Raw genomic sequence first — 27,758 nt, forward strand, 5'->3', positions numbered from 1 at the left:
GGCAAGTTACCTGTGAGGATGTTTTCAGACATCACGTTGACCTGGACTTCCACAGAGTGCTTGGAGGTGTAGGTGATCTCCGCGCTGACGTGAGCCACCTCGCCGATGCACATGGGTGACAGGAAGTCGGTGCGCTCAACCCGGGCCAGGGCCGCCACGCAGCGCTCCTACAAAGACCAGAGATGGCCGTCAGCATGGCCGGCCCAGCCCCTCACCCCGAGATGCTCCCTGTGGAAAGCCTGTGCTTCCCTTCCCCACTGCGGAAGTAATGCAATTTATGGGCACCACGCCCTGAACACAATGACACAGGAACATGGCAAAGACCCCGAGGAAACACTCCACAGCAACCGCCGAAGGGGCTCTGAGCAATGGGACCACCAATGGCTTTCTTCCTAATTTCTCTACAATAAACACACATTACTTCCATGATAAAGAGTGAAAAAATGCATACACACTCATTATGGAAAAGTTGGGAAATACAAAAAGTAGGAACAGGAGGGAACATCACTGCTCCCATCTAAAGATAACCACAGTTACTATTTGGGGATCTTTTTCCCAGACGTTTTTCCTAAGAATAGGGGTTTTGTTGGTGCATCTATTTGTGTGTGGGCTCCTCGTTTTGCAGTTTTATTCGTACAGAGTTGTGCAAAAACTAAATATACACTTTCACATTTTGATTTTTTTACTCAACATGGGAAAAATAATCTGCCTGTGCTGTGATGTGCTCTTTGCAATCACTATTCTTCTTTCCTTAATTCAAACTTTATTTGCCCTTCAAAGAGGCAACCCATTCTCACAATTCAAACTTCGAAAGGAACAAAAGGCATGTGCCTCCAGGTCTGCCTCTAGTTGCTTGTCTCTAGCAACTGGGACCAACCCCTCAGTAGCCCGAGCTCCCCATGCCCGTGTCTGACCAGACGCCGCATCTGCACTGCACGGCGGACGTGCAACAGGCTGCGCCACGTGTGCTGCTTTTCTCTCTTAGCCCACCTTGGAGACCATCCTCTGGGGACGTGCTGCTTTTCTCTCTTAGCCCACCTTGGAGACCATCCATCCTCTGGGGATGCGTGTCTTGGTGCGTTGGCTGCCTTAACAAGACACCACAGGCTGAGTGGCTTATAAATAACATTTACTTCTCCCAGTTCTGGAGGCTGGAAAGTCGAAGATCAAGGGGCTGGCAGATTGGGCGTCTGGTTCGTGCGTCCTCACACAGTGGAAGGGGTGAGGGGTATCTCGGGGCCTCTTTTACAAGGGCACTAATCCCACCATAAAGGTTCCACCTCATAACCTAATCACCCCAAAGGCCCCACTTTCTAATACCGTCGCCTTGGCGTTAGGATTTCAACAAATGGATTCGGGAGGACACAAACATTTCAACCACGGCCACAAGTGAAGGACTTTCTTATCTTTTTCTGCAATTTCCTTTTCAAGACACTCCAGTAGAGTTATTTTCAATGGCCAAACAGAACAGAATATTCTTTTTTTGTTGGAGATTTGGGCCAAACTCAATTGATTCTTATTATAAACGATCCTGTGATAAACATACTTTCACTTAAACTGTTTTCTGCACTTGGGATTATTTCCTAAGTCTCAGGGAGAAATATTTTGATCTATGTTCCCAAAGTGCTCTTCAGAAGGACAGCAGGGACTGACCAGCCTCTGGCAGCTCACGGCATCCTCACCAGCACCCAGAACCAACTTATTTTCCCCCTTTGCTGACTGAATGACACAGAAGATGGTTTTGTATTTGCACAGTGGGAAACTGGGTCTTCGTCTTCCAAACAGAGCACTTGGTACTTGGTACCACTACGACTTGCTTTTAAAACAATCACGTTTCTTAGGGTGTTGACAGAGAATGAGGTGCTCCTTGGCCTGGTGGGGGGCAGGGGAGGGAGAGGCTGCCTGTGGGGCCTGAGCCTGCTCTGGTGTCACCTGCCCAGGTGACCCTCACAGTCCCCCTCTGCAAGGGGGACATATTAGTTAAGCTGCCCATGTCACACAGCAAGGAGGTCAGCGCAGCCCTGGTGTATGTGTGCTCTTCCCACCGCCCACCTGCTGCCCCTGTGGCACCAACATGCAGCTCTCCCACCTGCACGAGGACTCACCAGGTACAAGGCAAACATGCAAGTTCCCAGGCCCAGCCCAGGCCCAGAACCTGCCTCTTTGGAGGTATGGCCAGGAAACCTCCATCTTGCCCCTCTCCCAGCGGATTCTCAGGTGCATGGCATGGACTCAGGGGACTCTGTGACCGTGTCTGAGGCTGTAAATGTCCCAAGACAGGTCTGGGTGAGGCAGCTGGGGCTGGGCAGGAAATGGGGGTGGCTGGGAAAGTTCTAGAGCTATGCCGGCAAGGGTAACCTGGGGCTTCCCCACTCTGGTTTGCATGGGCTTGTCCCCGCCCATGCTTGTCCCCACCCACAGCAGCTCACCAATGTGTGGGACTGCAGCTTTCACCCCCACGGACATTTATGTGGCTATAGCACCACCCACTGGCCAAAAGCTGGAAAGGCCACAGAGCCATGCAGGGCTAAGGGCCACCCTCTGCATCTGGCAGGCCACCTCTCAGAACCATCCAAGTACTGTCTGCAAGCCCCCAAAGCAGACTTAAGCCAAGTGTGTTTTACTGGAGAGTGTTCAGGTGAAATTACGACACAGATACGCCTACACAGACCTACACACTTAAGGTTTTTGGAGGCAGTGGCCTTGGCCCTCCTTGCCCTGCAGCTTGTTTCTGACTCACTAGCTGAGACCATCTCTGCACCTCTGGACCCCGGATGGACCTCAGCCTCCCGCACACCTCACTCCAGACACTGTGGAGCCAGGCAGCACCTCGGTGCCAGGTGTGCAGTGGGGAGTGCGCCAGGGGTCCAGACGCTGACTGTCTAGGGCAACCACGCAGGCAGCGGCCCCTGCCTCGACATACGGATAACTTAGAGCACCGCAGGTCAGGGGTGGAGCAGCAGGGCCACGGGAGCCCAACTGGACACTGTGTTGGTGCGGAGACTAGGAGGTGAGGCTGGGCCCTGCAGGCACCTGGGGAAGAGCCAGCGTGAAGGCTCTGAGGCAGGAACGCACCCGGCACGTTCAAGCAGCAGCAGGAAAGCCAGTGTGGCCGGAGCGAGCATGGAGGCAGAGACACAGGAGATGAGGTCCTAGAAAGCAGGGCTAGGAACTCGAGTGGCCTTGTTGGCCTCGAGTGACCTCATATACACTCGTGTGGCCTCATGTGGGCTGGGGCTTTGACTCTGGGCAAGCGGGGAGACACCAGAGGGCTCCGAGCGGGGAGTGCTGTGCTCTGATTTCACAGCTGAAGGGTCTCTCCGGCTAAAGCTGGAGAACAGATAAGCTGGCAGGGACCAGCAGGGTGTCCTGTCAAGAGGCTGCTGCAGCAATCCGGGCAAGTGGCACTGGCGGCTTGGACCCGTGGGGGTGTAGCTGGGGGCTGTGCTCAGATCTGGACATGCGCAAGGTGGAGCCGCAGGATCCGCAGCTGGAGCCTGTGGGTGCGGGGTAAGAGGGGTCAACCAAGCCCCCAGGCTTTGAGTCTGAGCAAGAGCTGCAGAGGTCGAGTACAGGCGGGAGGGACTGGGAGAAGCAAGCTGGGGGCAAGGTCAGCAGTGGCGCCCAGGGCACAAGGAGGTCAACAGGCCGAGGCGGCACCCAGGTGCCAGCCAAGAGGCCAGCTACAGGCAGAATCTTGGGACTGACATGGTATTGGAGACCGGATGACACCTTCAGGGAGGGTGGCCAGAGGGGCCTCCTGCCACACCAGGGAAGGCCCCAGCGAGGCCCCTCAGAGGTCTTTCCAGCCACCTGGGACTGGACGGTTGTCACCCCCCTGCGCTGGTGCTGACCAAGCTCACAGATGCCTCCTGAGCCTGGCACTTCTAGGTCACTATCCTAGGGACCACCAGCCCAGAGAGTTCTCCAGTCAGCGTGCCAAAACTGTCCCTCCGGCACAGCCAGGCCCAGAGAAGCAGCAAGGAGGAGCAAGGCTCCAATCACAGGTCTGAGGCCTGGATTCACAGCCCAGACCCACTGTCTGCAGCCCAGGGAGGCCTCAAGCAAAGATTCATCCTCTCTGTGCCTCAGTTTCCTCATCTATGCAACAGGGAAAATAAAAATAACAGCATCTGTCTCTCACTAGTGCTGTGAGGATTATATGAGCTAAAGTACTTCAGAGCTTTGCAAAACGCTAAGTGCTTACCAAATGGCAGTGATGACTTCTACAAGTATCAATGGCATCATCACCCACTTGGCCATGTAAGCCCCACCTTTCTCCTTTGCTCCCCAGTCCTGGGGACTTTTTTTTCCCAACATCCGTCATCCTCTCTTGCCAGCCCTGCCTGGGACCCTAACTGCCCCCTTGTGAAGGGTCACCAGGGGCGTGGCCCCCATCATGCTCCCAGCCTCTCCGGCTCAGGGTCATCCTCCAACGGCCACCAGAGGGCGCACTTGAACCAGGCAGCGCTGCAGCGAGCATCCGTCCAGCCAGGCAGGCCAGCCGATGCCACCAGCAGCCAGCCAACCGCTCCCACTGCACCATCACCACAATGTCCCCCACGTCCACCCATTCACACTCGCCTGTGCAGCTTGGCTCATTACACACACGCATGCGCGCACACGCAAACACACAGCCTTCCACTTCCCAGCAGGAGGACACGTGCGCTATTTGAGGCTGCACACACGTGCCTCCATCTGAATGTCTGTGTCCCCTTCAAACTCCTATGTTGAAGTCTTCACTGCCAATGGGATGGTATTGATATGACGAGGTGGGGCCTCTGTGGTGATTAGGTCGTGAGGGTGGGGCCCCGTGAACCGGATTAGTGCCCCTGGGAAGAGGGCCCAAAGAGCCCCTTCTGTCATGTGAGGACACGTGAGAAGGTGCCATCTGTGAACTGGGAAGGGGGCCTTCACCAGACATCAGATCCGCCGGCACCTTGATCTGGGACTTCCAGCCTCCAGACCTGTGAGAATACATTGCTGTCACTGATAAGCCACCCTGGCTGTGGCATTTTGTCATGACAGCCTAGACAGACTGAGGCAGATCTCACTCCTGCATCCTGCCAGCGTGGACCAAGCAGAATTAACAGTGTCTCCCCTGGTCTCCCATCTCCAGCCTGGCTCCCACGCTCAGCCTCCTGACAGTGGCATCGTGCCTGGGGCCCCATATCACACACCCTCTCCCCCCATACTCCCTCCTACAGGCCGGGGTTGGATCTTCCTCCCTCTGTCTTCCCTCTGCACAAGGGCCCTGGGCGTGCGAGGTGCGGCCTCTGCGCCGGCCCCAAGGTGCAGCTGCAGCAACAAGACAGACCCCCTGTCCCTAGCACCCATAAGCTGGCTTTTCTCTCCCTGACCACGGGGCTGGGGACAATAGGAGGTGACAGGCTGAAGGCCTGCAGCAGCCCTGTGGTTCTAAAACCAAAGAGCCTGCCCCTTGCCCCCAGCTGCAAGGCCACACAGGCCCATCTCCCACTGCATAGCTCTGTGGAGGCCAAGAGCTGGTCCCATCTCGGACACCATTGTATAGATACCATTGTATAGAGGTGGCTTCACAGCCAGGAAGGTCCAAGGCACAAAGCACCACAGCACTGGCCAAAGCCACCAGGGTGGTCAGGGCAGAGGCGGGAGCCAGGCCCAGCCTGTCTCCCACCTCAGCCCTCGACTGTCACTATAAACTCTGCCCACGCAGGTGTAGCGTGCTTCTGGTCAGAATCCAGCCCACAGGGCCTCAAGATGTGGCTGTGAGAGGGTGGGGCTGGCGGGAGGTCACGGCCTAAGCGGAGAGGTAGAGGGCAGCCTCCAGCAACTGCCTCACAGCTTCCTGCCCTCCTGGCTGAGGCCAAACCCAAGCGAAGCTCCCAGAAGCCCGTCTGGGGCTGACTGGGCCGGTGCCTCCGCATGCCACAAGGCCTGGCGTGCAAGGGAAGGGGAGGCCCCAGGCCAGGGCTCCGTGAGAACTCTCTTCCCGACTCGAACTGGCGCGGCCCTCTGGGGACAGCATCTCCCATGTGATCCCTGCCCGGTGGGCTCCCCGCGCTCACCCCGTTCTGGCTGTTGCAGTGCCGGGTGCTGATGATGGCTCCTGCCTCCTCAATCATTTTCAGGATGGTCCCCCCGTGGACATTGCCGGCCACGTTGGCATCATCTGGCCGCATGATCCTAGGGCACAGGAGAGAGGAGAAGGATGAGGCCTCCAGAAAGGATACTATTCGTGCAACAGTGACACCCAGAGAAGGGAGGAGGTCCCCCAAAGGCCTCCTTGGCTCCCAAAGGAAAAAGAACTTTCCACATGTTTGGGCTCTTCCTAGACAGCGTGCTCGTCACAGTGGAACATCTGCCAGGCCACAGAAGTTGGGCATCTCCCAGCGCCTGAACAGCATGAGCACAAGGACAGACTGTGAGCCAGGAAGCAAATTCCTGGGATCAGGACCACCCCTCATCAACAGTCCCAGAGAAGGCAGGTGACCGTGGGGACTCTGAGAGCTTGAGTCACGGCTGCAAAACATCAAGACTGGGCCTGGCGACAGGTGAACGCCGGCTCCCACCTGCCCACTGGTGTGGTGAGCTCCTCAGGGGCTCCCCGGGGTGGTGCCCAGGCCCTGTAGTGAGACAAACACCACCTCACTTCCTTAAAGAGGGAAAACTTTGTCCTTGCCGTGGGCAGCCAGCAGCGTGGAAGCTCCACGAAATCTCTGGGATCCCAAAGAGCCAGCCTGGTGACCCTACCAAGGTGACCCAGCAGAGCCTGGCACCTTCCCAGACAACCGCGCCCGGCTGATGAAATCCACCGTCAGAGGCCCCAGGCCCAGAGACAGATGACAGGCACTGGGCACAGCCTGTGGTTCCAGCACCTGGGCCAGCGTGGGCCCAGGGTGGCACCCCTCCTAAGCGCCCCGGCAGCAGCTCAGAGGCTGAGCACGCCAGACGCTCAGGGATCACTTCTGGCTCCGGCTTGCACTAGCTGGGCAACCCGTGCAAACCGCCAGAATGCTCACGCCCCCATTTCCTCATCTGTACGACGGCGTAATGACAGCACTGCCACGTCTGACTGCAAAGAGATCATGCTGATCACATTCGCACCCCAAGACAGTGCCTGGCACACGGTGGATACCCCGTAAATGTAGACCAGCAATATTTTCCCTCTTCTGGAGGAATTACAACCCTGGTTGGGAGCTCAAAGAACAAGCCAGAAGATGCCATTTTCTAGAGCAAAGGACCACTGACCCCCCTCCCCCCCACCCCGAGGTGACTGACAGGTGCCTATCCTCATGTCATCCCCCAACCCCCCACCCAGGTAAGATTCTGTCATGAGAACCAGGGCCACTCAGGTCACCTGGCTTCTGGTAGCCAGCCCAGGAACCCCCAGAGCACAAAGGAACTTCATTTGGCTTCTCATTCACTTCCAAATAGCTGTGTTTTTAAAAATTGAGCTTTGGCCGGCGCGGTGGCTCCCGCCTGTAATCCTAGCACTCTGGGAGGCTGAGGCAGGTGGATTGCTCAAGGTCAGGAGGTCGAAACCAGCCTGAGCAAGAGCGAGACCCCATCTCTACTATAAATAGAAAGAAATTAATTGGCCAACTAATATATAGAGAAAAAATTAGCCAGGCATGGTGGCGCATGCCTGTAGTCCCAGCTACTCGGGAGGCTGAGGCAGCAGGATTGCTTGAGCCCAGGAGTTTGAGGTTGCTGTGAGCTAGGCTGACACCACAGCACTCTAGCCTGGGCAACAAAGTGAGACTCTGTCTCAAAAAAAAAAAAAAAAAAAAAAAAATTGAGATTTTGGGGTTTTTTTTCTTTTAAAGTTTGAGGTCGAGTGTGGTGGCCCATGCCTGTAATCCTAGCACTCTGGGAGGTTGAGGTGGGAGGATCGCCTGAGGCCAGAAGTTCAAAACCAGCCTGAGCAAAGGTGACATCTCATCTCTACAAAAAATAGAAATATTAGCGGGGTGTGGTTGCTGATGCCTGTAGTCCCAGCTTCTAGGGAAGCTGAGCCAAGAGTATCACTTGAGCCCAGGAATGTGAGGTCACTGTGCTCTAGCCTAGGCAACAGAGCAAGACTGTCTAAAAAAAAAAAAAAAAAGTTTGCATTAAGAGGTAGCCAATTATAAATCACAAAACGATCATATCAACCTCTTTCCTTTGTATTTGTTTTCAACTCAGTAGGGGCCTTCCCTGCACCCAGGGCAGCGGGTGGATGATCCATTTCCACACAAGGCCTATCCTCCCATAGGCACAGGATGAGGCCGTGGCTGGGTGAGGGGAGCAGAGCAGGCCCTGGGTTCTAGAGCGCTGAGGAAACACTGGTCCAGCCTTTCCCAGGAGTCCCAGAGCCCACCTCCGGAGCAGCCTAAATTACCACCATGGGCCTTGCTTTGCCCATCTGTAAAGTGGAGCCATGCATATCAGGTTGGGCCCCAGCGATGCTGAGAGGCCAGGGAGAGGAAGCACAGAGTGGAAAAGGAAGTGCTTACATCCTTTTGCCTTTGAGATAAGAGGCAGGGACAGCACCTGAGGCCCGAGGCGGAGCCTGGAGCCACCCAGGACAAGGTGACGACACCTGCACTTGGCACTGTCCCAGTGGGAGTAAACGGCAGGAACTCCAGACTGCACCCTGGCAGCTCCCACCCAGCCTAGTCACCTTTCCCTCTGCACCCTGGGTCCTTATACCAAGGACATCCTAACTCCCCAGGTCAGGGGGCCACCCAGGAACACAACCTCAGCTCTCTGTCCAGACACAGACCTCTCCCCCAAAGGACCTTATTCCTGCCTGAGGACTCTGCTGCCACCTACAAGGCATGAGGCCCAACGCCCAACTCACTCACCCAGTCCCCTTGGCCCCACACCAGGCCTTCCCTGCAGGCCTCAGCTCGGATACCCCTGCCCTGCACGCCTCTGCCAGCTCCTGCGCCAGCGCCTGTCCCCCTCCTCCCGCCCAAACAGCTCGGGAGCTGCGGGGCCTGGCAGAGTCCCCAGGACCAATGGACGGGCCCGTCCCTCTCACAGGCCCCTTCCTCCTCACCTCACTCGCCCCAGTGGCCCCTCCCTTGTGGCCTGGTCAGGGCCAAGTACGTCCACCCTAGTCGAGGGCTGGGCCCCACCTTCATACCACGCAGGCAGGTGTGTGAGGAGCCAGGGGAGCCAGGCAGACACCCAACCCCTCCTCCTAGTTTTTGTTTTCCTGTTTTTCATAAAGATAGGAGTACAAAAAGTATGTCATGTCCCTCTTCACTGCTAAAAAAGAAAAAGAGAAATGAAGCCAGGTATGGTGGTGCACACCTGTAGTCTCAGTTACTCTGGCGGCTGAGGCAGGAGGATCACTTGAGCCTAGGAGTTTGAGGCTGCTGTGAGCTACAATGACACCACTGCACTCTACCCGAGGTGACAGAACAAGACTTTGTCTCAAAAATAAATAATTGAATGAATAATAAATAAAATATATATATATATATATAAAATTTAAAAACTGGCCAGGCCTGGTAGCTCATGCCTGCAATCTTAGCACTTTGGAAGGCTGAGGCAGGAGGATCGCTTGAGGCCAGGAGTTCAAGACCAGCCTGAGCTACATATTGAGAACCTACTGTCTCTACAAAAAATACAGAGCAAGACCTTGTTATCAATAAAATTAATAATAAAAAAATAAATAAATAATAAAAATTTAAAATACTTTTAAAATAAAATAAAATTTAATAAAATTAAATTTCAAAAGTTAAAAATAAATGAAATTAAATAAAATTTTAAAATTTAGAAAAAAAAAATCCCAGCAGAGCAGAAACAAGGCCAGGGAGATGATGGGGACAGTGGACCTGGGACAGGACACAGGATGTACACACAAGCCATGGGAAGCAGCCCCTCACCGCTAGCTGGCTGTGGCCCAAAGGAATTTGAACCCAGGATGGCAAAGCTTCTGGGTCTGTAAGAGAAGCTGAGGAGCGCGGGTTCAACGTGAACACTCTCCTGACACTGGAACAGCAGAGCCTCACTGAATGTGTCCAATGGCGCGCACACGAGGCTCGGGCGGGTGGCACGACAGAGTCTGACCGGCTACCCGCCCCCGCCACGCCAGGCCTGCGCTTCCCTCCCTCTGCTCCGGCCGGCCCAGGCCCTCCCTGCACGGCTGCTTCCCTCAGGGGCCTGCCCTGAGCATCCTCCCCACCTTCCACCCACCCTACCAGGGCAGCCAGGCGGTGGCCAAGGCTGGGACTTTCCATTGGGAATGTCACCATCACCTGCAGCCCCACCCTTTTCTCATTCTGGCTGCTCCTGCCCCGAATCAGAGCCACATTCGTCCATTCCACGCAGGAGGAGCGGCCGGTGCTGGACCCTGAGGCTAACCAAAGCAGAGCCACCTTGCCCTCAGCAGTGTCCCCTCTGGAGCGGGCACCAGGCTGACAACAGGACTCCAAGGAAGCTGAGCAAACGCAGTCAAGGAGCCAGCCACTCACCCAACGGTGGCCACCTCCACCTGGGCTCTGGGAAAAACTCCCAGAGAAAGTGACACCTTGGTCAAGTGCTTGGGGGGGAGCTGGGGCCAGGTCAGGGGAATGTTCCAAGAAGGTGGGGCACCTCAGGCCAGGCCCCAAGGCCAAGAGCTCTCAGAGTTTCACAAACAGAAAGCAGTGCCACAGAGCTGGCACATGGCCGGTACAGAGGGGAGGAGGATACAGCTGTCACTCGGCCTTGGGGCAGCGGATGGTCTGGGCTCCATCCTGGAAGGAGGGGGAGCTAGGGAGATGCCAACGCAGGGGAATTGCATGTTGGATGGGTGTTTGGGGGGCTCTCCTTGGCCTGGGCAGGGAGGGGGCTTCCACATTTGCCCCACACCTCCCCCGACCAGCTCAGGTCCTGAATTGCCACTCACCGCACACCCCTAAAAGCGACTCTTCCTAAGCAGGAATCTAGCCAAGTCCTTCCTCTGCTCTGATGCTCCAGGGCTCCTCCTAACTATGGAATAGACTAGGCTCCCTAGTCAGGCATTTAGAGTTCCCAGGGATCCAGAACTTTCCTCCTCTCCCCTCCCTTTCCCCTGAGGAGCTCCAAGCTGCACCTGCCAAACCACTGCTGCTTGCCAGTCATGCTGGCCCTTCCCAGGGCTCGTCTATGCCCACCTGTCCCAGCAATGTCTGGACCCCCTTTGCAAAGACCAGGGGTCCACCCATGAGCAGCAGGGCATAAGCCGACGACCCTGTGGGGACAACCAGTCCTGCCCATCACAACCCCAAACGCACGGCCACAGCCCGACCAGCCATTCTACCTTAATCCTACCGACATTTCCACGCACAGTAAACCAAGTATGCTCAGAGATGCTCACTGCATGGTTGTTTATACAGCAGGACACTGCCCAGGTCCCGAACGTCCACCCATACAGGACTACTGAAATCAAGTCACAGCCACACAAGGGAAAATCGCTCAGCCTTGAACAAGAGGCGTGTTCTCAAGAGATGTTTTAGGTGAAAACAAGCAAGGCACAGACCAATGGGGACGAGGTGACCACCTGGGGGTGCGGCGTAGACCATCTGGAAGGAGGTGTGGGAAACTGGAAGCTTCTGTTGCTCCCAGAGCAGGGCACTGACTGATAGGTGGAGCTCAGCAAGACACCTCTGTGCCTTTCAGATTTCACACCATCTCAACCTGTACAAATTAATCAGGAGTCTTTAAAAACTCTCCAAGACACAGCTCAAAACTCATCCTCTGCACAGCCTTCCACCAGCTCATCACCCCAGTGAACTGGCCAGCTCGTGTCCCCAGGACCACCCTGCTACTGAGGCCCTCAGGGGCCAGCCCGCTTCCCTGCTGCAGAGCGGCAGGAGGTAGGAGTGAGGCAGGAAAGCTACTTCGATGCTCCCCAGCAGCAGGAAAGCTACTTCGATGCTCCCCAGCAGCAGGAAAGCTGGCGCCAGAACAGCAGAGGGAACAGGAATGCAGCTCCTGTCCCTAGCATGCCAGCAGCCACCTGGGGCAGGCCATGTCCCCAGCTCCACAGGGTCCTCCCAAGGAAAGCACACACGGAGCCTATGCACTGGGATGAAGTGTTTCCCAACCCCCAGTAACTGTGAATGGGACCTTGTTTGGAAAGAGAATCTGTGAAGATGTGATCAAGTGAAGATGAGGCCATCCTGCATTAGGGTGGGCCCTGACCCAGTGACTAGTGTCCTCATAAGAACAGGGAAATTTTGACATGAGACACATAGGGAAAAAGCCACATGAAGATGGAGACACAGACTGGAGTGACACAGCCACAAGCCAAGGAACGCCAGGGATTGCTGGAAGCTCCCAGAAGCTGGAAGAGGCAAAAAATGGAGCCTCCCCTACAACCTGAGGGAGCATGGCCCTGCCGACACCTCAGTCTCAGGCTACCTTCTCCTGACTGTGAGAGAATAAACTCCTGCTGGGTTTTTTTTTGTTTTTGTTTTGTTTTTTTTTTTTGAGATAGAGTCTGGCTCTGTCTATCGGGCTAGAGTGCCGTGGGGTCAGCCAGGCTCACAGCAACCTCACACTCCTAGGATCAAGCAATCCTTCTGCCTCTGTCTCTCAAGTAGCTGGGACTACAGGCATATGCCACCATGCCCAGGTAATTTTTTATATCTATTTTTAGTTGTCCAGATAATTTCTTTCTTTTTTAGTAGAGACAGGGTCTCACCCTTGCTCAGGCTGGTCTCGAACTCCTGACCTTGAGCGATCCTCCCCCGACTCAGCCTCCCAGAGTACTGGGATTACAGGCGTAAGCCACTGTGCCAGGCCAACTCCTGCTGTTTCAAGCTGCCTAGTTTGTGGTTATTGGTCATGTCAGTGAAGGCCTCTGCCCTGGAAGCTTTTCTCCAGCCACAGAAGGCAGCGGTGGGTGGCACAGGTAAGCCCTGCAGAGCTGGCAGCAGGAGCGGTGGCATCCTAAGCCTGGCTTAGCTCCAGCTGTCCCATGCCTGGCCAGCCCAGGCCAAGAGCCTGCGCAGTGACCTCGGCAGAGCCCTGCCTGCCCTGTCCACGGCCCTGGCACATGGCCAGCACGGCGTGAGGCCAGCATCTCTGACTCTAACACAAAATGTCAGGGCTAAAATTAACACATTGCTGCATGAAAACCATGGTAACTTGGGTGGGCCGGGCCTTGCTTCCTCTACTGGATAGTGAAAGCTAAAGTAACCTTGCGAAGTGGAAGGTGGCAGCACCAAGCACAGTCAGATTCACGAGGCAGATAAAGGCTTCTCTGGGTCTCCATGGACACTGAAGACAGGCAAAGCCCAGCTCTGAGGCTCTTCACACGTCCTGCTGGAAGCTCCCTAGGCCTCTCCCTTCTGAAGGAGGCCCCAGACCAGAGAGGCGGAGGCAGGTGTTCTGAGGACAAGCCCAGGGTGCTTATGCTCCAGCCTCACTGCAGCTGGGGGAGGGGGTTGGGACAGAAGCATTTGAAGACTATCACTCCCTCATGGAGCTACAGCTGGCACCTATGACAGCAGCACAGGCCGGAGGCCACCAGCTGGGGCCCGCAGACACTGGGAGCTTCCTTCAGGAGCTCATCGAGGGAGCAGCTGCCTTGACCAGGAGTATCTGAGGGGCAGAGGGTGCCATTCCTGGAGGGAAAGGAGAAGCAGGCCTCACTGTCAGGCGGGGGGAGGGCCTCACACCCGGTAGCCTTGAGGGACGAAGCAGGCGTGTGGCCAGGCTCAGGCACACACGAACATCTTTCCATGGGGAATTCCACTGAATGGAAGCCCAAGTGGCTCTGCTTATCCTCTTCAGTCTGCTGCCCAAGAAGGTTCTGGCAAAGTTCCTTCCACTGCCCCCAGAGATTCTACTACATCCCCAGAAGAAGGCAGAGGCGGGAGAAACAAATGGCCAAGAAAAAGTTCCAGGGGCACTTCTGGGCCCCAGAGTGGCAGGGGAGAAGGGGCGGACAACTGGCCTCTGGGCTTCCAGCCTCATGCTTTGGCAGGGGCAGCAGAAGGAGCCAGAAGGAGGTTCCACGTGCAGCCAAGGAACAGCAGCCTCTGATCCCAGGAACCCAGAGCACTCTGGGGCGGAGGCAGGTAGGAAACTAGCAGCACCCCAAGACCAGAAAGAAAAACAGTTGCCACCTCCACGGGGCTCAGCCAAACCAGAGATACGCTGAGCCCTGCCAGGCTGCACTTCCTGTCCCTGCTTCAGCTGGGGCTGGCCCCCTCATGTTCAGAATCAGTAAGAGCAGGCCAGGGAGACGTCCTGCTGATTTTCCCAGCCACATGAAACCAGCCAGCCTGCTGGGCACAGGGGCCACATCCCCTCCCCACCAAGTGTCCCCTGACAGACAATCAGGGCGCAGTGGCTCCCACGCAGCCCAGACAGGGCCATGCACGGCGGTACCTGCTCAGCTGGGAAGCCATGGTGGCTGGGGTGTCCCAAGATCAGGTCCAAAGCGAGGTGAGGGGAGCCAGCCACAGACCCACACCACCCCCAGGCACTGGGCTTCCCAATCTAACCAGGAAGAAGCTGTCTGACCAATCTGAAGCATCTACCAAAGCCAGTCGTCATAGAAACCTCATTTTATAAATAATCACAGCAGAAGTAACTCTGCGAGCCCTTCCAGCCGCCGTGCCAGGAGATTGGGAAGGCAGAGGTGCCGCCACCAAGCAGCCTCTAGGAAATGTCGAGGAGGCTCTGTCTTCCCTCAGGCCCAGGTCTCAGCCAAAGCCAGGACCCTGAAAAGGGGACATGCAAGCAGGGTCACAGGCCAGGGAGAGCCCCACCAGATAAGTCTCCATCCTGCTGAATGGAGCTGGCACCTAAAACCCACCCAAAAGGCCACCTCCCGGCACGCTGGGGCCTGGCAAGCTGCTGGAAGTGAAGGTGGCAGGTGGTCCAGCCTCCACTCCCTCAGCCCGAGCCCCCCACCATGCCAGGCCCAGTCTCAGAAGGGCTACTTGTCTCTGGGCTCACCCACCGCCCCTTCTCCACTGTTCCCTAGCCTGTGCTTCTCTCTGCCTCCCCTGCCACTGGGTGTTAGGAAGAGTGGCTCAGGGGCTGGCACAACGGACACCACCCCCACCAGCCTGTGCAAGGCTGCTTTCCCAGGAATCCTGCAACCAGCAACAGAAATGGAAACTCCCTACAAGCATGCACACTCGGCACAGAACAGGCTACCAGGGTGAGGAGTGAATCCCTGCCCCTTTAGGGGGTAGCCGGCAAAGGGAAAGTCAGGGCAGAGAGGGCTGATTAGGCTGAGACAACAGCCACTCCTGCTCAGACAGCCCTTATCACTGCTCAGACAGCCCTTATCAACGCCCAGTGCCTGCCTTGTAAACGGCCATCAGTCCTGGAGGACTTCCTACTTTGGGAAGTCATTCTGGTCAATATAACAGGGAAATTATGACTAAAAGTACAAATGTCACGCCTATAATCCTAGCGCTCAGGGAGGCCAAGGCGGGATGACTGCTCAAGGTCAGGAGTTCAAGACCAGCCTGAACAAGAATGAGACCCCATCTCCACTAAAAATAGAATGAAATTAATTGGTCATGGTGGCGCATGCATGTAGTCCCAGCTACTCGGGAGGCTGAGGGAGAAGGATCACTTGAGCCCAGGAGTTTGAGGTTGCTGTGAGCTAGGCTGATGCCATGGCACTCTAGCCCAGGCAACAGAGTGAAACTCTGTCTCAAAAAATATATAAATAAATAAATAAAAGTACAAATGTCATTCCTCTTAAAGCCTCTCACTTACATGAGAGGGAAAGAAAATTCTAGAATGACAAACACAAGCACCGAGCCCCAGGGAGGCGGGCTCTGCCTGGTCAGAGTGGGAGGTGGCAAGGCTGCCGCAGCACTGCAAGCCCAGGGTGCTTAGTGCCTAGAAGGTGGCAGGAGGGGTCCCACCGACCACACCTAAAATGACTCCCTGGAAGGGAAGTCAGGGATTCAGTCTGGCCCAAGCTTGGCAGCTAAATCCTTGAGCAGAAAACATTCCCAGAGCCTTCCCCACCCGCCCAGATGGCCGTTCTCCTCAGCCCCTACCTAGGTTGTCGCATCCCAGGGCCAAATGTCCTGAAGCCACTATGACCCACAAGACCAAGTCTTCCCAAACACACCTCCTCCCATCCCCCAACAATTCCCCAGTTCCTCTCAGCTCCCAACTCACTGCTTGGCGTTCTCCCAGAGACAGGTCTCCTCTACTCCCTTTCTGAGGACCTTTAGGGACAAGCCTCTCCGAAGTGTGAGCATGGTCTCCCCAGTCTCCCCGGCTCCCTCCCCAAGCTGCAGCCAAATGGAACTGGGAACGGCTGCCCTGGTGCTGTGTCCTTTGGACTTGGCCCCCTCCTGCAGTGGCATTGCCACTTCCCTAAGCAACCCTGGCTTTTCCCTCTGGCTGGGCACACCACCGCCCAAATCAGTAAGGACCAGGCCAGGCCTCCACAGCAAGGCTGGCTCAAGCCATTAACAGACCGTTCCACAAACAGGAAGCACTTGTCAGACGGCTCAACCTTATGAGTAAACAGTTTCAATGTTAAACAACCATGAGGTGCTATTTCCCATCTACTAAATTAACCAAAAGCTATTTTAAATGATAAAACTAGATGTCTATAAATGTTCATAGCAGTATTATTCACAATCACCAAAAGATGGAAATGACCCAAGTATCCATCACCCAAGTGATGGGTGAATAAACAAAATGTGGTCAATCCATATAATAAAATTGTATTTGACCATTAAAAGGAATGAAGGGCCTACAGATACATACTAACACATGGATGAACCTTGAAAACATGCAGATTGAAAGAAGCCAGTCACAAAAGGTCACATACTGAATGATTCCATTTACATGAAATATGCACAACAGGCAAATCCATACAAACGAAAAGGAGATTAGTAGGTGGGGGGGGGGACAGGAATGACTGCTAATGGGTACAGGTTTATTTTGGAGGTGCTGAAAATGTTCTGGACAACCTGGGCACGATAGCAAGACCCCATCTCTAGCAGTGGTGGCTCATGTCTATAATCCTAGCACTCTGGAATGCCGAGGCGGAGGATCGCTCAAGGTCAGGAGTTCGAGACCAGCCTGAGCAATAGTGAGACCCCGCCTCTACTAAAACTAGAAAGAAAATTAATTGGCCAACTAAAATATATAGAAAAAAAAATTAGCCGGGCATGGTGGCACATGCCTATAGTCCCAGCTACTCAGGAGACTGAGACAGAAGGATCACTTAAGCCCAGGAGTTTGAGGTTGCTGTGAGCTAGGCTGATGCCATAGTACTCTACCCTGGGCAATAGACTGAGACTTTGTCTCCAAAAAAAAAAAAAAGAGAAAAATTAACCGGGTGTGGTAGCATGCCCTACCGCTAGTCATAGCTGCTACTCGGAAGGCTAAGGCAGGAGCATCACTTGAGCCCAGGAGACTGAGGTTGCAGTGACCTATGAGGACACCACTGTTCTCTATCCCAAGCAACAGAGCGAGAAGAGAGGAGAAGAGAAGAGAGGAGAAGAGAAGAGAAGAGAAGAGAAGAGAAGAGAAGAGAAGAGAAGAGAAGAGAAGAGAAGAGAAGAGAAGAGAAGAGAAGAGGGGAGGGGAGGGGAGAAGAGGGGAGGGGAGGGGAGGGGAGGGGAGAAAAAGTCCTGGAATTAAATAGTGTTGATGGTTATACAACCCTGTGAATGTACAAAGGTTCACACAGAACTGTACATTTGAAAAGGGAGGACTTTATGGAACGTGAGTTACATCTCCATAAAGCTGTTATAAACCACAAACAACGTGATGCCGGAAGCTCTGGGGAAGCAGGCAGGCTCCTCCTGGCCTGTGTGGGCGATGGCAGGGGAAGCCCTCTCTAAACACTCTCACCCTTGCCCCAGAAAGGAACCCTCAAAATTTAGTCTAAAGAAAAACACACACACAGCTGGGCATGGAGGCCAGCAGCTGTGGAATTTCTAATCCTAAACAAAGTAAAACTCGTTCAATGGCTTGGGAACATCCTAAAAACATGCACAAGGTTGTGTTTGGTTGATCTGTTTCTAGGGCAAATGGGCCACCATTTTCTGCAGCTTTCAAAGGTATCTGAAAACTGAAAAAGTCAAAAGACAGCAGCACCTCTTTCTCCATCCCTCCCACACCTGCGCTGTGGATAGGGGACCCGACCCAAGCAGCCAAGTACTAAAGCCAAATAGAAAGAACGTAGGCTCCAAGCCAGACAGGCACATAGAATGCAGTAGAACGATATGCCCAGCTGGTCAAAGGGCACTTAGAAGGCAGAATTGCAGGGGAACTCTGCATTGACGTACCTGGAATTGGAGGCCACGTTCCTCTCCTCAAAACTCACTCCCTCAAGCCTGAGGAAGCTGGCAGGGCAGAAACTTATATCGAGGCTCCATAAAAATCTCTCACAGGCCAGGCTCAGTGGCTCGTGCCTATCAATCCTAGCACTTTGGGAGGCTGAAGCGGGATGATTGCTTGAGCTCAGGAGTTCGAAACCAGCCTGAGCAAGAGCAAGGCCCAATCTCTACTAAAACTCAGGGGAAAAAAATTAGCCAGGTAACTAAAAATAGAAAACATTAGCTGGGCATGATGGTGTGTACCTGTAGTCCCAGCTACTTAGGAGGCTGAGGCTGGAAGATTGCTTGAGCCCAGGAATTTGAGGTTGCAGTGAGCTAAGTTGACACTAGGGCATTCTAGCTAAGGCAATAAGGCAAGACTCTTGTCTCAAACAAACAAACAAAAACTATAATGAGGTCCCACTATACACCTATTAGAATGGTGAAAAACAAAATTTTTTTTGAGACAGGGTCTCACTCTTTTGCCCAGACTAGAGTGCAGTGGTGTCATCATAGCTCACTGCAATCTCAAACTCCTGTGCTCAAGTGATGCTCCTGCCTCAGTCTCCCGAGTAGCTGGGACTACAAGCGTGCACCAACCTGGCTAATTTTTCTATTTTTTTGTAAAGACGAGGTCTCACTCTTGCTCAGGCTGGTCTCAAACTCCTAGCCTCAAGTGATCCTCCCACTTCAGCCTCCCAAAGTGCTAGGATGACAGGTGTGAGCCATCAGGCCCCGCCCAGGATGGCTAAAATTAAAAAGAGCATGCCAAGTGTTGACAAGGAAGAACTAGAATTCTCATCCACGGCCGTTGGAAGCATAAAATGGCACAACCACTTTGGAAAGAGTCTGGCAGTTTCTTAAACAATTAAACAGCCAGCTACCATAAGTACAACCACCATACCCCTCATAGTTACTCATATTTACCAACAAAAGCATATGCCCCTACAAAGACTTGTAAATGAATATTCATAGCAGTTTTCTCATGTGACAGCCAAAACTGAAAACAACCCGACTGTCTAGCACCGGATGTAACCAACTGGTATACCCTGGTATATCCGTATACTGGACCACTGCTCAGCAATGAAAAGGAATAAACTATTGATACATGCAACCACATGAATGAATCTTAAAACAATCATGCTGGGTGAAAGAAGCTAGACCAAAAGAGGGTTAATACTACTGTGCAATTCTGTTTTTATAAAATTCTAGAAAATGCAAACAAAAGCAATCCTTGGGCGGAAGACATTTCCAGAGCCTTCCCCACCCGCCCAGATGGTTGGTCTCCTCAGCCCCTAGGTTGCTGCATCCCAGGGCCAAATGTCCTGAAGCCACAGCTCCCTGCCACTCTGGCCCACAAGACCAGGTCTTCCCAAACACTTCCCTCCTCCCAATGCCCTGACAATCCGCAGTTCCTCTCAGCTCAGAAAGCAAATCAGGGGTTACCTGGGGATAGAGAGGCTGGAAGGAGGGATTAGAGCACAAAGGAACCCTCCCTCCCGGGTGATGGGTATGTTCACTATTTTCATTGTGGTGGTGGATTCTCAGACCTATGCAAGCAGGTTTGTTTCCAACCACTGCAAAATCTTCCATAAAGTGAATATTGCAATAAAGCGAGTCACATTAAGTTTTTGGTTTCCCAGTGTGTATAAAAGTTATAGTCTACTAAGTAGTGCCCATGAGCATCATGTCTGAAACCGTACATACCTTAATTTAAAAATATTTTAGTGCTAAAAAAAATGCTACCTATCATCTCAGGCTTCTGTGAGTCATAATCTTTTTGCTGGTGGAGGATCTTGCCTTGATTTTGCCCGCTGCTGACTGGTCATGGTGGTGGTGGCTGAAGGGTGGGGTAGCTGTGGCAATTTCTTAAAATAAGACAACAATGGGTTTGCCGCAATAATTCACTCTTCCTCTCATGAAAGATTTCTCTGTAGCATGCGATGCTGTTTGATAGCATTTGACCCACAGTAGAACTTCTTTCAAAATTGGAGTCCGTCCTCTCAAATCCTGACACTGCGTTAGCGACTAAGTTTACATAATATTCTAAATCCTTTCTTGTCACTTCCACAGCGTTCACAGCATCTCCACCAGTTGATTCCATCTCAAGAAACCACTTTCTTTGCTCATCCATAAGAAGCAATTCCTGATCCACTCAAGCTTCACCATGAGATTGCAGCAATTCAGTCACATCTTCAGGATCCACGTCTAATTCTAGTTCTCTTGCTGTTTCCACCACATCTGCAGTTATTAAGGTTGGTGCAAAAGTAATCATGGTTTCAGCACTGTTGAAATCTGCCGTTTCATACTGGTATACATTCTTAAATAAATGTGGTTATGTTTCCACCATTTTAGTGCACATTTCTCACTTTATTTTTTTTGCTAATGACTTATTACTTGCTGTTTATTTTATATTTATTTTAGACTATGGGGATTATGTTAAACAAAAAGCAAATTCAAGTGACTTTCTTATTCAAGTTCAAAATGGGTTGTAAAATAGCAGAGAAAACTCACAACATCAACAACCTATGTGGCCCAGGAACTGCTATCGAACGTACAGCGCAGTGGTGGTTCAAGAAGTTTTGCAAAGGAGACTAGATCCTTGAAGATGAGGACCACAGTGGCCGACCATCAGAAGTTGACAATGACCAACTGAGAGCCATCATTGAAGCTGATCCTCTTAAAACTACACGAGAAGTTGGCAGAGAACTCAAAGTCAACCATTCTACGGTTGTTCAGCACTTGAAGCAAATTGGAAGGTGAAAAAGCTCCATAAGCAGGTGCCTCATGAGCTGACCGAAAATCAAAAATACTGTCATTTTGAAATGTTGTCTTCTCTTCTTATACACAACAACGAACCATTTCTTGATCAGGTTGTGACATGTGATGAGAAGTGGATTGTATATAACAACTGGCTCAGTGGCTGGACCAAGAGGAAGCTCCAAAGTACTTTCCAAAGCCAAACTTGCACCAAAAAAAGGTCATGGTCACTGTTTGGTGGTCTGCTGCCAGTCTGCTCCACTACAACTTTCTGAATCCCAGCGAAACCATCACATCTGAGCAGTATGCTCAGAAAATCAATGAGATGCACAAAAAAGTGCAATGCCTGCAGCCCGCATTGGTCAACAGAAAGGGCCCAATTCTTCTCCAAGACAATACTCGACTGCATGTCGCACAACCATCACTTCCAAAGTTGAACAAATTGAGCTGTGAAGTTTTGCCTCATCCGCCATATTCGCCTGATCTTTCGCCAACCGACCACCACATCTTCAGGCGTCTCCACAACTTTGTACAGGGAAAATGCTTCCACCACCAGCAGGATGCAGAAAATGCCTTTGGAGATAGTTTTCAAACCTGAAGTATAGATTTTTAAGCTACAAGAATAAACAAACTGGGCCGGGCGCAGTGGCTCACGCCTGTAATCCTAGCACTCTGGGAGGCCGAGGCAGGCGGATTGCTCAAGGTCAGGAGTTCGAAACCAACCTGAGCAAGAGCAAGACCCAGTCTCTACTATAAATAGAAAGAAATTAATTGGCCAACTAATATATATAGAAAAAATTAGCCGGGCATGGTGGTGCATGCCTGTAGTCCCAGCTACTCGGGAGGCTGAGGCAGGAGGATCGCTTGAGCCCAGGAGTTTGAGGTTGCTGTGAGCTAGGCTGACGCCACAGCACTCACTCTAGCCTGAGCAACAAAGCAAGACTCTGTCTCAAAAAAAAAAAAAAATTCATCCTCAATCCATGGGCTGCAAACTAGTCATTGTGTTAGCAGTCATAAAAACAACACTCATCTTTTACTTCTCCATCAGAGCTCGTGGGTAACCAGGTGCATTTTCAATAAGCAGTAATATTTTTAAAGGAATCTGTTTTCTGAGCAGTAGGTCTCCACAATGGGCTTAAAATATTCAGTAAACCATGCTGTAAACAGATGTGCTGTCATTCAGGCTTTGTTGTTCCACTTATAAAACGTAAGCAGAGCAGATTTTAGCATAATTCTTAAGGGACCTAGGATTTTCAGAATAGTAAATGACTCTGGCTTTAACTTAAAGTCACCACCATCTGCATTAGCCCCTAACAAGAGCTTGTCTGTCCTTTGTAGCTTTGAAGCCAGACTTTGACTTCTCTCTAGCTATGAAAGTTCTAGGCCGGGCGCGGAGGCTCACACCTGTAATCCTAGCACTCTGGGAGGCTGAGGCGGGCGAATAGGTCGAGGTCAGGAGCTTGAAACCAGCCTGAGCAAGAGCAAGACCCTGTCTCTACTATAAATAGGAAGAAATTAATTGGCCAACTAATATATATAGAAAAAACGAGCCAGGCATGGTGGCACATGCCTGTAGTCCCAGCTACTCGGGAGGCTGAGGCAGAAGGATTGCATGAGTCCAGGAGTTTGAGGTTGCTATGAGCTAAGCTGATGCCATGGCACTCACTCTAGCCTGGGCAAGAAAGCAAGACTGTGTCTTAAAAAAAAGAAAGAAGAGAGAGAGAGAGAGAGAGAGAGAGAGAGAGAGAGAGAGAGAGAGAGAGAAAGTTAGTTCTAGATGGTGTCTTCTTCCATAAGGCTGTTTTGTCTACACTAAAAATCTGTTCAGCATGGCCACCTTCATCAATGATCTTAGCTACACCTTCCAAATAACTTGCTGCAGCTTATCCATCAGCACTTACTGCTTCACTTTGTACTAGTATGTTCTAGAGACAGCTTCTTCCCTTAAATCTCATGAACCAACCTCTGCTAACTTCAAACTCTTCTTCTGCAGCTTCCTCAGCTCTCTCAGCCTTCACAGACTCAAAGAGAGTTAGGGCCTTGCTCTGCATTAGGCTTTCCCTTAAGGGAACACTGTGGAACAAACCACTAAACTTCTCTCCATATCAGCAATAAGGCTGTTTCACTTTATTATTTGTGTTTGTTGGAGTAGCACTTTTAATTTCCTTCAAGAACTTTTCCTTTGCATTCACAACTTGGATAACTGTTTGGCACAAGAGGCCTGGCTTTTGGCCTGCCTCACTGTAGACATACCTTCCTCACCAGGCTTAATCATTTCTAACTTTTGGTTTAAAGTGAGAGATGTGTGACTCTTCTTCCTTTCATTTAAATAACTAGAGGCCAGAGGGTTATTAACTGGCCTAATTTCAATATTGTTTTGTCTTGGAGAATAGGGACGCCCAAGGAAGGCAGAGAGACTGGGAGTGACAGTCAGTGGAGCTGTCAGAACACAAAACATTTATGGATTAAGTTTGTCATCTTAAATGGGCATGGTTCATGGCACCCCAAAACAATTACATCAGTAACATCAAGAATCACTGATCACAGATCACAATAGCAGATATAATGAAAAAGTTAAATTATTGCTAGAATTACCAAAATGTGCCACAGAGACATGAAGTGAGCACATGCTGTTGGAAAAATGGTACTGATGAACTTGCTTGAGGCCAGGTTGCCACGAAGCTTCAATTTGTAAAAAACACAGTATGCAAAGCACAATAAAATGAGGTATGCCTATATATGTCAAAACTGATCAAATTGAACACTATAAATATGTGAAGTTATATAACCTGGGATGGGTTTCCTGGAATTTGGCCAATTTCTGCAGCAAGTACAATGAAGCCACCCAGGGGCTGAGGCTTGGTCCCTATGCTGGAAGCAGGTGCCACAGGGGCCCCAGCCACTACCTCTGTGCCTAGACATCCTGCAGCCTAAGCAAAGTGGTAGGGAGGTGGCCAGACGGTCCTGGGAGCTCCAGTTAGGGCATCACTAAGAGCCCCACCCACCCAGCATGCAGCCTGAGGGGTCCTAGTGTCTCCACCTGCAAATGGAGGGTGAACTGCTGAGCTGAGAGCTCCCTACCCTCTTCTACAGACTACAGTAGAGAGTTCCCGAGTCTCAGACAGCTGAAGGAAACAACCAAGGTCACGATTCAGGAGGAAAAACCAAGTTTGGCATTTACTGAAAATGATCTCCCTACTCATCAAGATCATCACTAGGCTGAAGTCCCCCCCCAACTGAAATGAAAACTTCAGCTCAGGGAAAGACACTGTTAAGATAATTCAGAGACAAGCTCCAGGCTGGCAGAAAATATTTACAAAACACATACCTGATAAATGACTTATATCCAAAATACACAAAGAACTCTTAAAACTCCACAATAAGAAAACAAACAACTCAATTAAAAACTGGGCCAAATGGGCACAGTGGCTCAGGCCTGTAATCCCAGGGTTATGGGAGGCTGAGGTAGGAGGATCACTTGAGCCCAGGAGTTCAACACCAGCCTGAGCAACATTTCAAGACCGTGTCTACAAAAAAATCTAAAATTAGCCAGGCGAGGTAGCACTCACCTGTAGTCCCCATTTCTGAGCGGGCTGAGTGGGAGGATCGTTCAAGTACAGGAGTTTGAGGATGCAGTGAGATATGATTGTGTCATTGCACTCTGGCCTGAGTGACAGAGAAAGACCCCATACTTAAATGGGCACCTCATGTAAGAAGATATACAGATGACAAATAAACACGTGAAAAGATGCTCGACATCTTATGTCATTAGGAAACTGCAAACTATTATGACCTAAACCCAAAGCAATGACAACGCCAAATGCTGGTGAGGATGTGGAGAAACAGGAACTCTCATCACTGCTGGGAGAATGCAAAGCGGTACAGCCACCTTGGGACGACAGTTTGGCAGTTCCTTACGAAACTAAACACACCATTCAATTATTTCTATTCTGCTCAATTAAACAGACCAAAAATACATGTAAAAACTTAGTAGGTACATGGAAACAAGTGAAAGCAAAATCAAGTAACAAGGGAATGATAGCTGGATATGACTGAATTAAGAATACTAGTCATAGGTTTCAGTTAATGACTTCAGGCTGGTTTAAGAGTGTCACCACTTCTAAGAGCCTGGCTTTTTACAAGGCACAAGACACAGTGAGGACTGCCTGGGTCCATGGCAGAAGGAAGGATGGAATATCACTCGGGCAGAAGCTACTCTCCTGAGATATCACAGAGCATCACAAGCAATTCAGTTGTTAAAGCTGAGCTCCAAAGACAGGTTACACCTGAGTGAACACAGCAACTAAACAGCAAAGAAACACAAAAGACATAAAGTTTGGCATTCACTGAAAATGATGGCCACCAGTGACAAGGCTAACACCTCCGCCCACTGCAACACCCATGGCCATTTGAGCCATTTCTGCCAAGCAGCACATGGGCGCCTAAGCACTAGTGGACTATTGAGCTGGCCCCACACGAGGCTGGAACTGGAAGCCTGGGGACTATCAACAGCCGGAGGGAGGGGCAGCTTCTATCATCAGCATGCCCCTGCTGGTGGCTGAGCTGCTCCAGGAAGACTGGGGTAGAGGGTCCAGCCCCCTCCCAATGTGTTTCCCAGGCCCCTTTCCTTGGGTGAGTGCAAAGCACACACGCCATGCGCCTTCCCGGTCCCAGCAGACCAGTCTAAGGGGCAAGCACCTCAGGGTCTTTTCCCAGACCTGGGGGTGGGCTCAAGGGCACACACCCAGCGACAGCAATGCCGTGGCCCTCATGGCTTCCCAGGGACTCCCTTTCTCTTAGTCACCTACAGGCTCAGGGAAGCTACCAGCCTTCTGAGTTTAAGAGACCACATTATACGTCAGACTTTTTTTTAACAAATTACAACCAATGGTGTAATAGACTTTTAATCCCACCCATTCAGAAACCAAAACCAGCCATGCGTCCTGTTAGCAGCAGGCCATTTCCCAGGCAACTGGCACACAGTTCTGTCTGGCGGGTTGCTGCTGTCTCACTGCGCACCCACCCCACTAGCAGCCTTTGCCCAGGGTCAGGGCAAGCAGTAAGGTGTGGAGAACTTGGTGTCAGTGACTAGGTTCTAGTGTCCACTTTGCTAACCATGGGCTTGTTGCTTATGCCCTCAGTTTCTCCATCTGTAAAACGGGACAATTCCTGTGCCTTCCAGGGCACAGGGGCCCCCCTTCCCTGCTGTCAGGATGCTCTGCTCCACAACACATCAAGAGGGTGAAAAATGAGTTTTGCAAAAACCATTATTTTTGCCAGATATTTCAACTTCCAGTCTGAGAGCCACCTCTCCAATTCGGATTAAAATTCTGACTTGCCTAACATCCCTAATTGCCCAATCAGACGTGCTGGGCCTTGGGGCAAGCATCACACGACCTCCCAACACTCAGGTCCTAAACATGCTTTAGATGGTCACTGTCACGCCTGCTGGACGCTGGCCTGCTGCAGCCTCTGTCCCTGAGGCCTGAAGGGGGTCAGTGCAGGACACGAAGGGGTTTGGGCTGTTTGGCATGGCCGTGGCACGGCCTGACCCACAGGAGGCCTGGACAGCAAGAACCTGCCCCTGACATGGGACAGAGTAAAGCCATAGGAGAACACTTGGGTGGGCAGAGCAGAGGGGGACACAGCAGGGCCTCCGTGGAAGGAGCACTGGCTTCACTGTTGCTCAGGGGCTTTTTGTTTCCGTCCTCTGTCACAGATAAATAACCTTCAGAAATGAGAATTCAGAGAAAGGAAGCCACGGCCATGGCCTGGTGGGAAGAACCAGCAAGTGAAGCGTCAGGAGGTTCGTGGCTTCCACTTACCAGCTGCGTGACCCAGAGCAAGTAACTCCACCTCTCAAAACCTGCTTCCTTGTCTATAAAAAGAGGTGTGTCCATATGTAAAAGCATGAAGTCAGACCTGTACCTCACATCATACATAACAACTAACTCAAAATAGGTCAAACATCTAAATATAAGAGCTAAAACTATAAAACTCTTCAAAGAAAACATTAAAGTATATTTTCGTCATTTGGATTTGGCAATGGTTTCTTAGACATGACAACAAAAGCACAAGCAATCAAAAAAAAGGTAAATTGGACTTTATAAAAATAAAAAACTTTTTGTTCTTCAAAAGACACCACCAAAGGTAAAAATACAACCCAGTGAGTCAGACAAAATATTTGTAAATCATAAATCGGAAACTACCAAAATAATCTTTTTTTTTTTGACAGAGAGAATCTCGCTCTGTCTCCCTGACTAGAATGCAGTGGCATTATCATAGCTCACTGCAACCCCAAAATCCTGAGCTCAAGCGATTCTCCCGTCTCAGCTTCCCGAGTAGCTGGGACTACAGCTGGGGGCCATGACACTTGGCTAGTTTTTCTATTTTCTGTAGAGAAGAGGTCTCCCTTTTGCTCAGGCTGGTCTCAAACTCCTGAGCTCAAGCGATCTTCCCGCCTCAGCCTCCCAAGTACCTGAGACTACAGGCACGCACCACCATGTCCGGCTGATTTTTCCTTTTTATAGAGATGGGGTCTTGCTGTGTTGTCTAGGGTGTTCTCAAACTCCTGACCTCAAGCAACCCTTCTACCTCAGCCTCCTAAAGTGCTGAGGTTACAGGTGCAAGCCACTATGCCCGGCCAGGAGATGTTTTTTTTTTTTTTTTTTTTTTTTTTTTTTTTTTTTTTTTTTTTTTTCTTTTTGGTTCCACTTTTGAAGGGGAGATGTTTTT

The 27,758-nt window shown here is 51.5% G+C and overlaps 1 protein-coding gene across 4 annotated transcripts in view; it reads right to left on the reverse strand.

Annotated features, from left to right (window-relative positions):
- Nucleotides 1–27,758, reverse strand: part of ACOT7 (acyl-CoA thioesterase 7) — a 104,952-nt gene that overhangs the window by 64,108 nt on the left and 13,086 nt on the right. For 3 of the 4 annotated variants that reach the window (XM_020285507.2, XM_075993465.1, XM_075993464.1), the window contains exons 2-3: nt 6,048–6,165; nt 11–167 (exon numbers count right to left, since the gene is read on the reverse strand). In XM_020285507.2, coding sequence (XP_020141096.2) covers nt 11–167; nt 6,048–6,165 — 275 coding nt within the window. Of the gene's footprint in view, nt 1–10; nt 168–6,047; nt 6,166–16,101; nt 16,235–27,758 lie in introns of those variants that run through there. The other variant, XM_075993463.1, reaches the window with a different exon arrangement.

Source organism: Microcebus murinus, chromosome 2 (genome assembly GCF_040939455.1).
Source record: "Microcebus murinus isolate Inina chromosome 2, M.murinus_Inina_mat1.0, whole genome shotgun sequence".
Taxonomy (NCBI): domain Eukaryota; kingdom Metazoa; phylum Chordata; class Mammalia; order Primates; family Cheirogaleidae; genus Microcebus; species Microcebus murinus.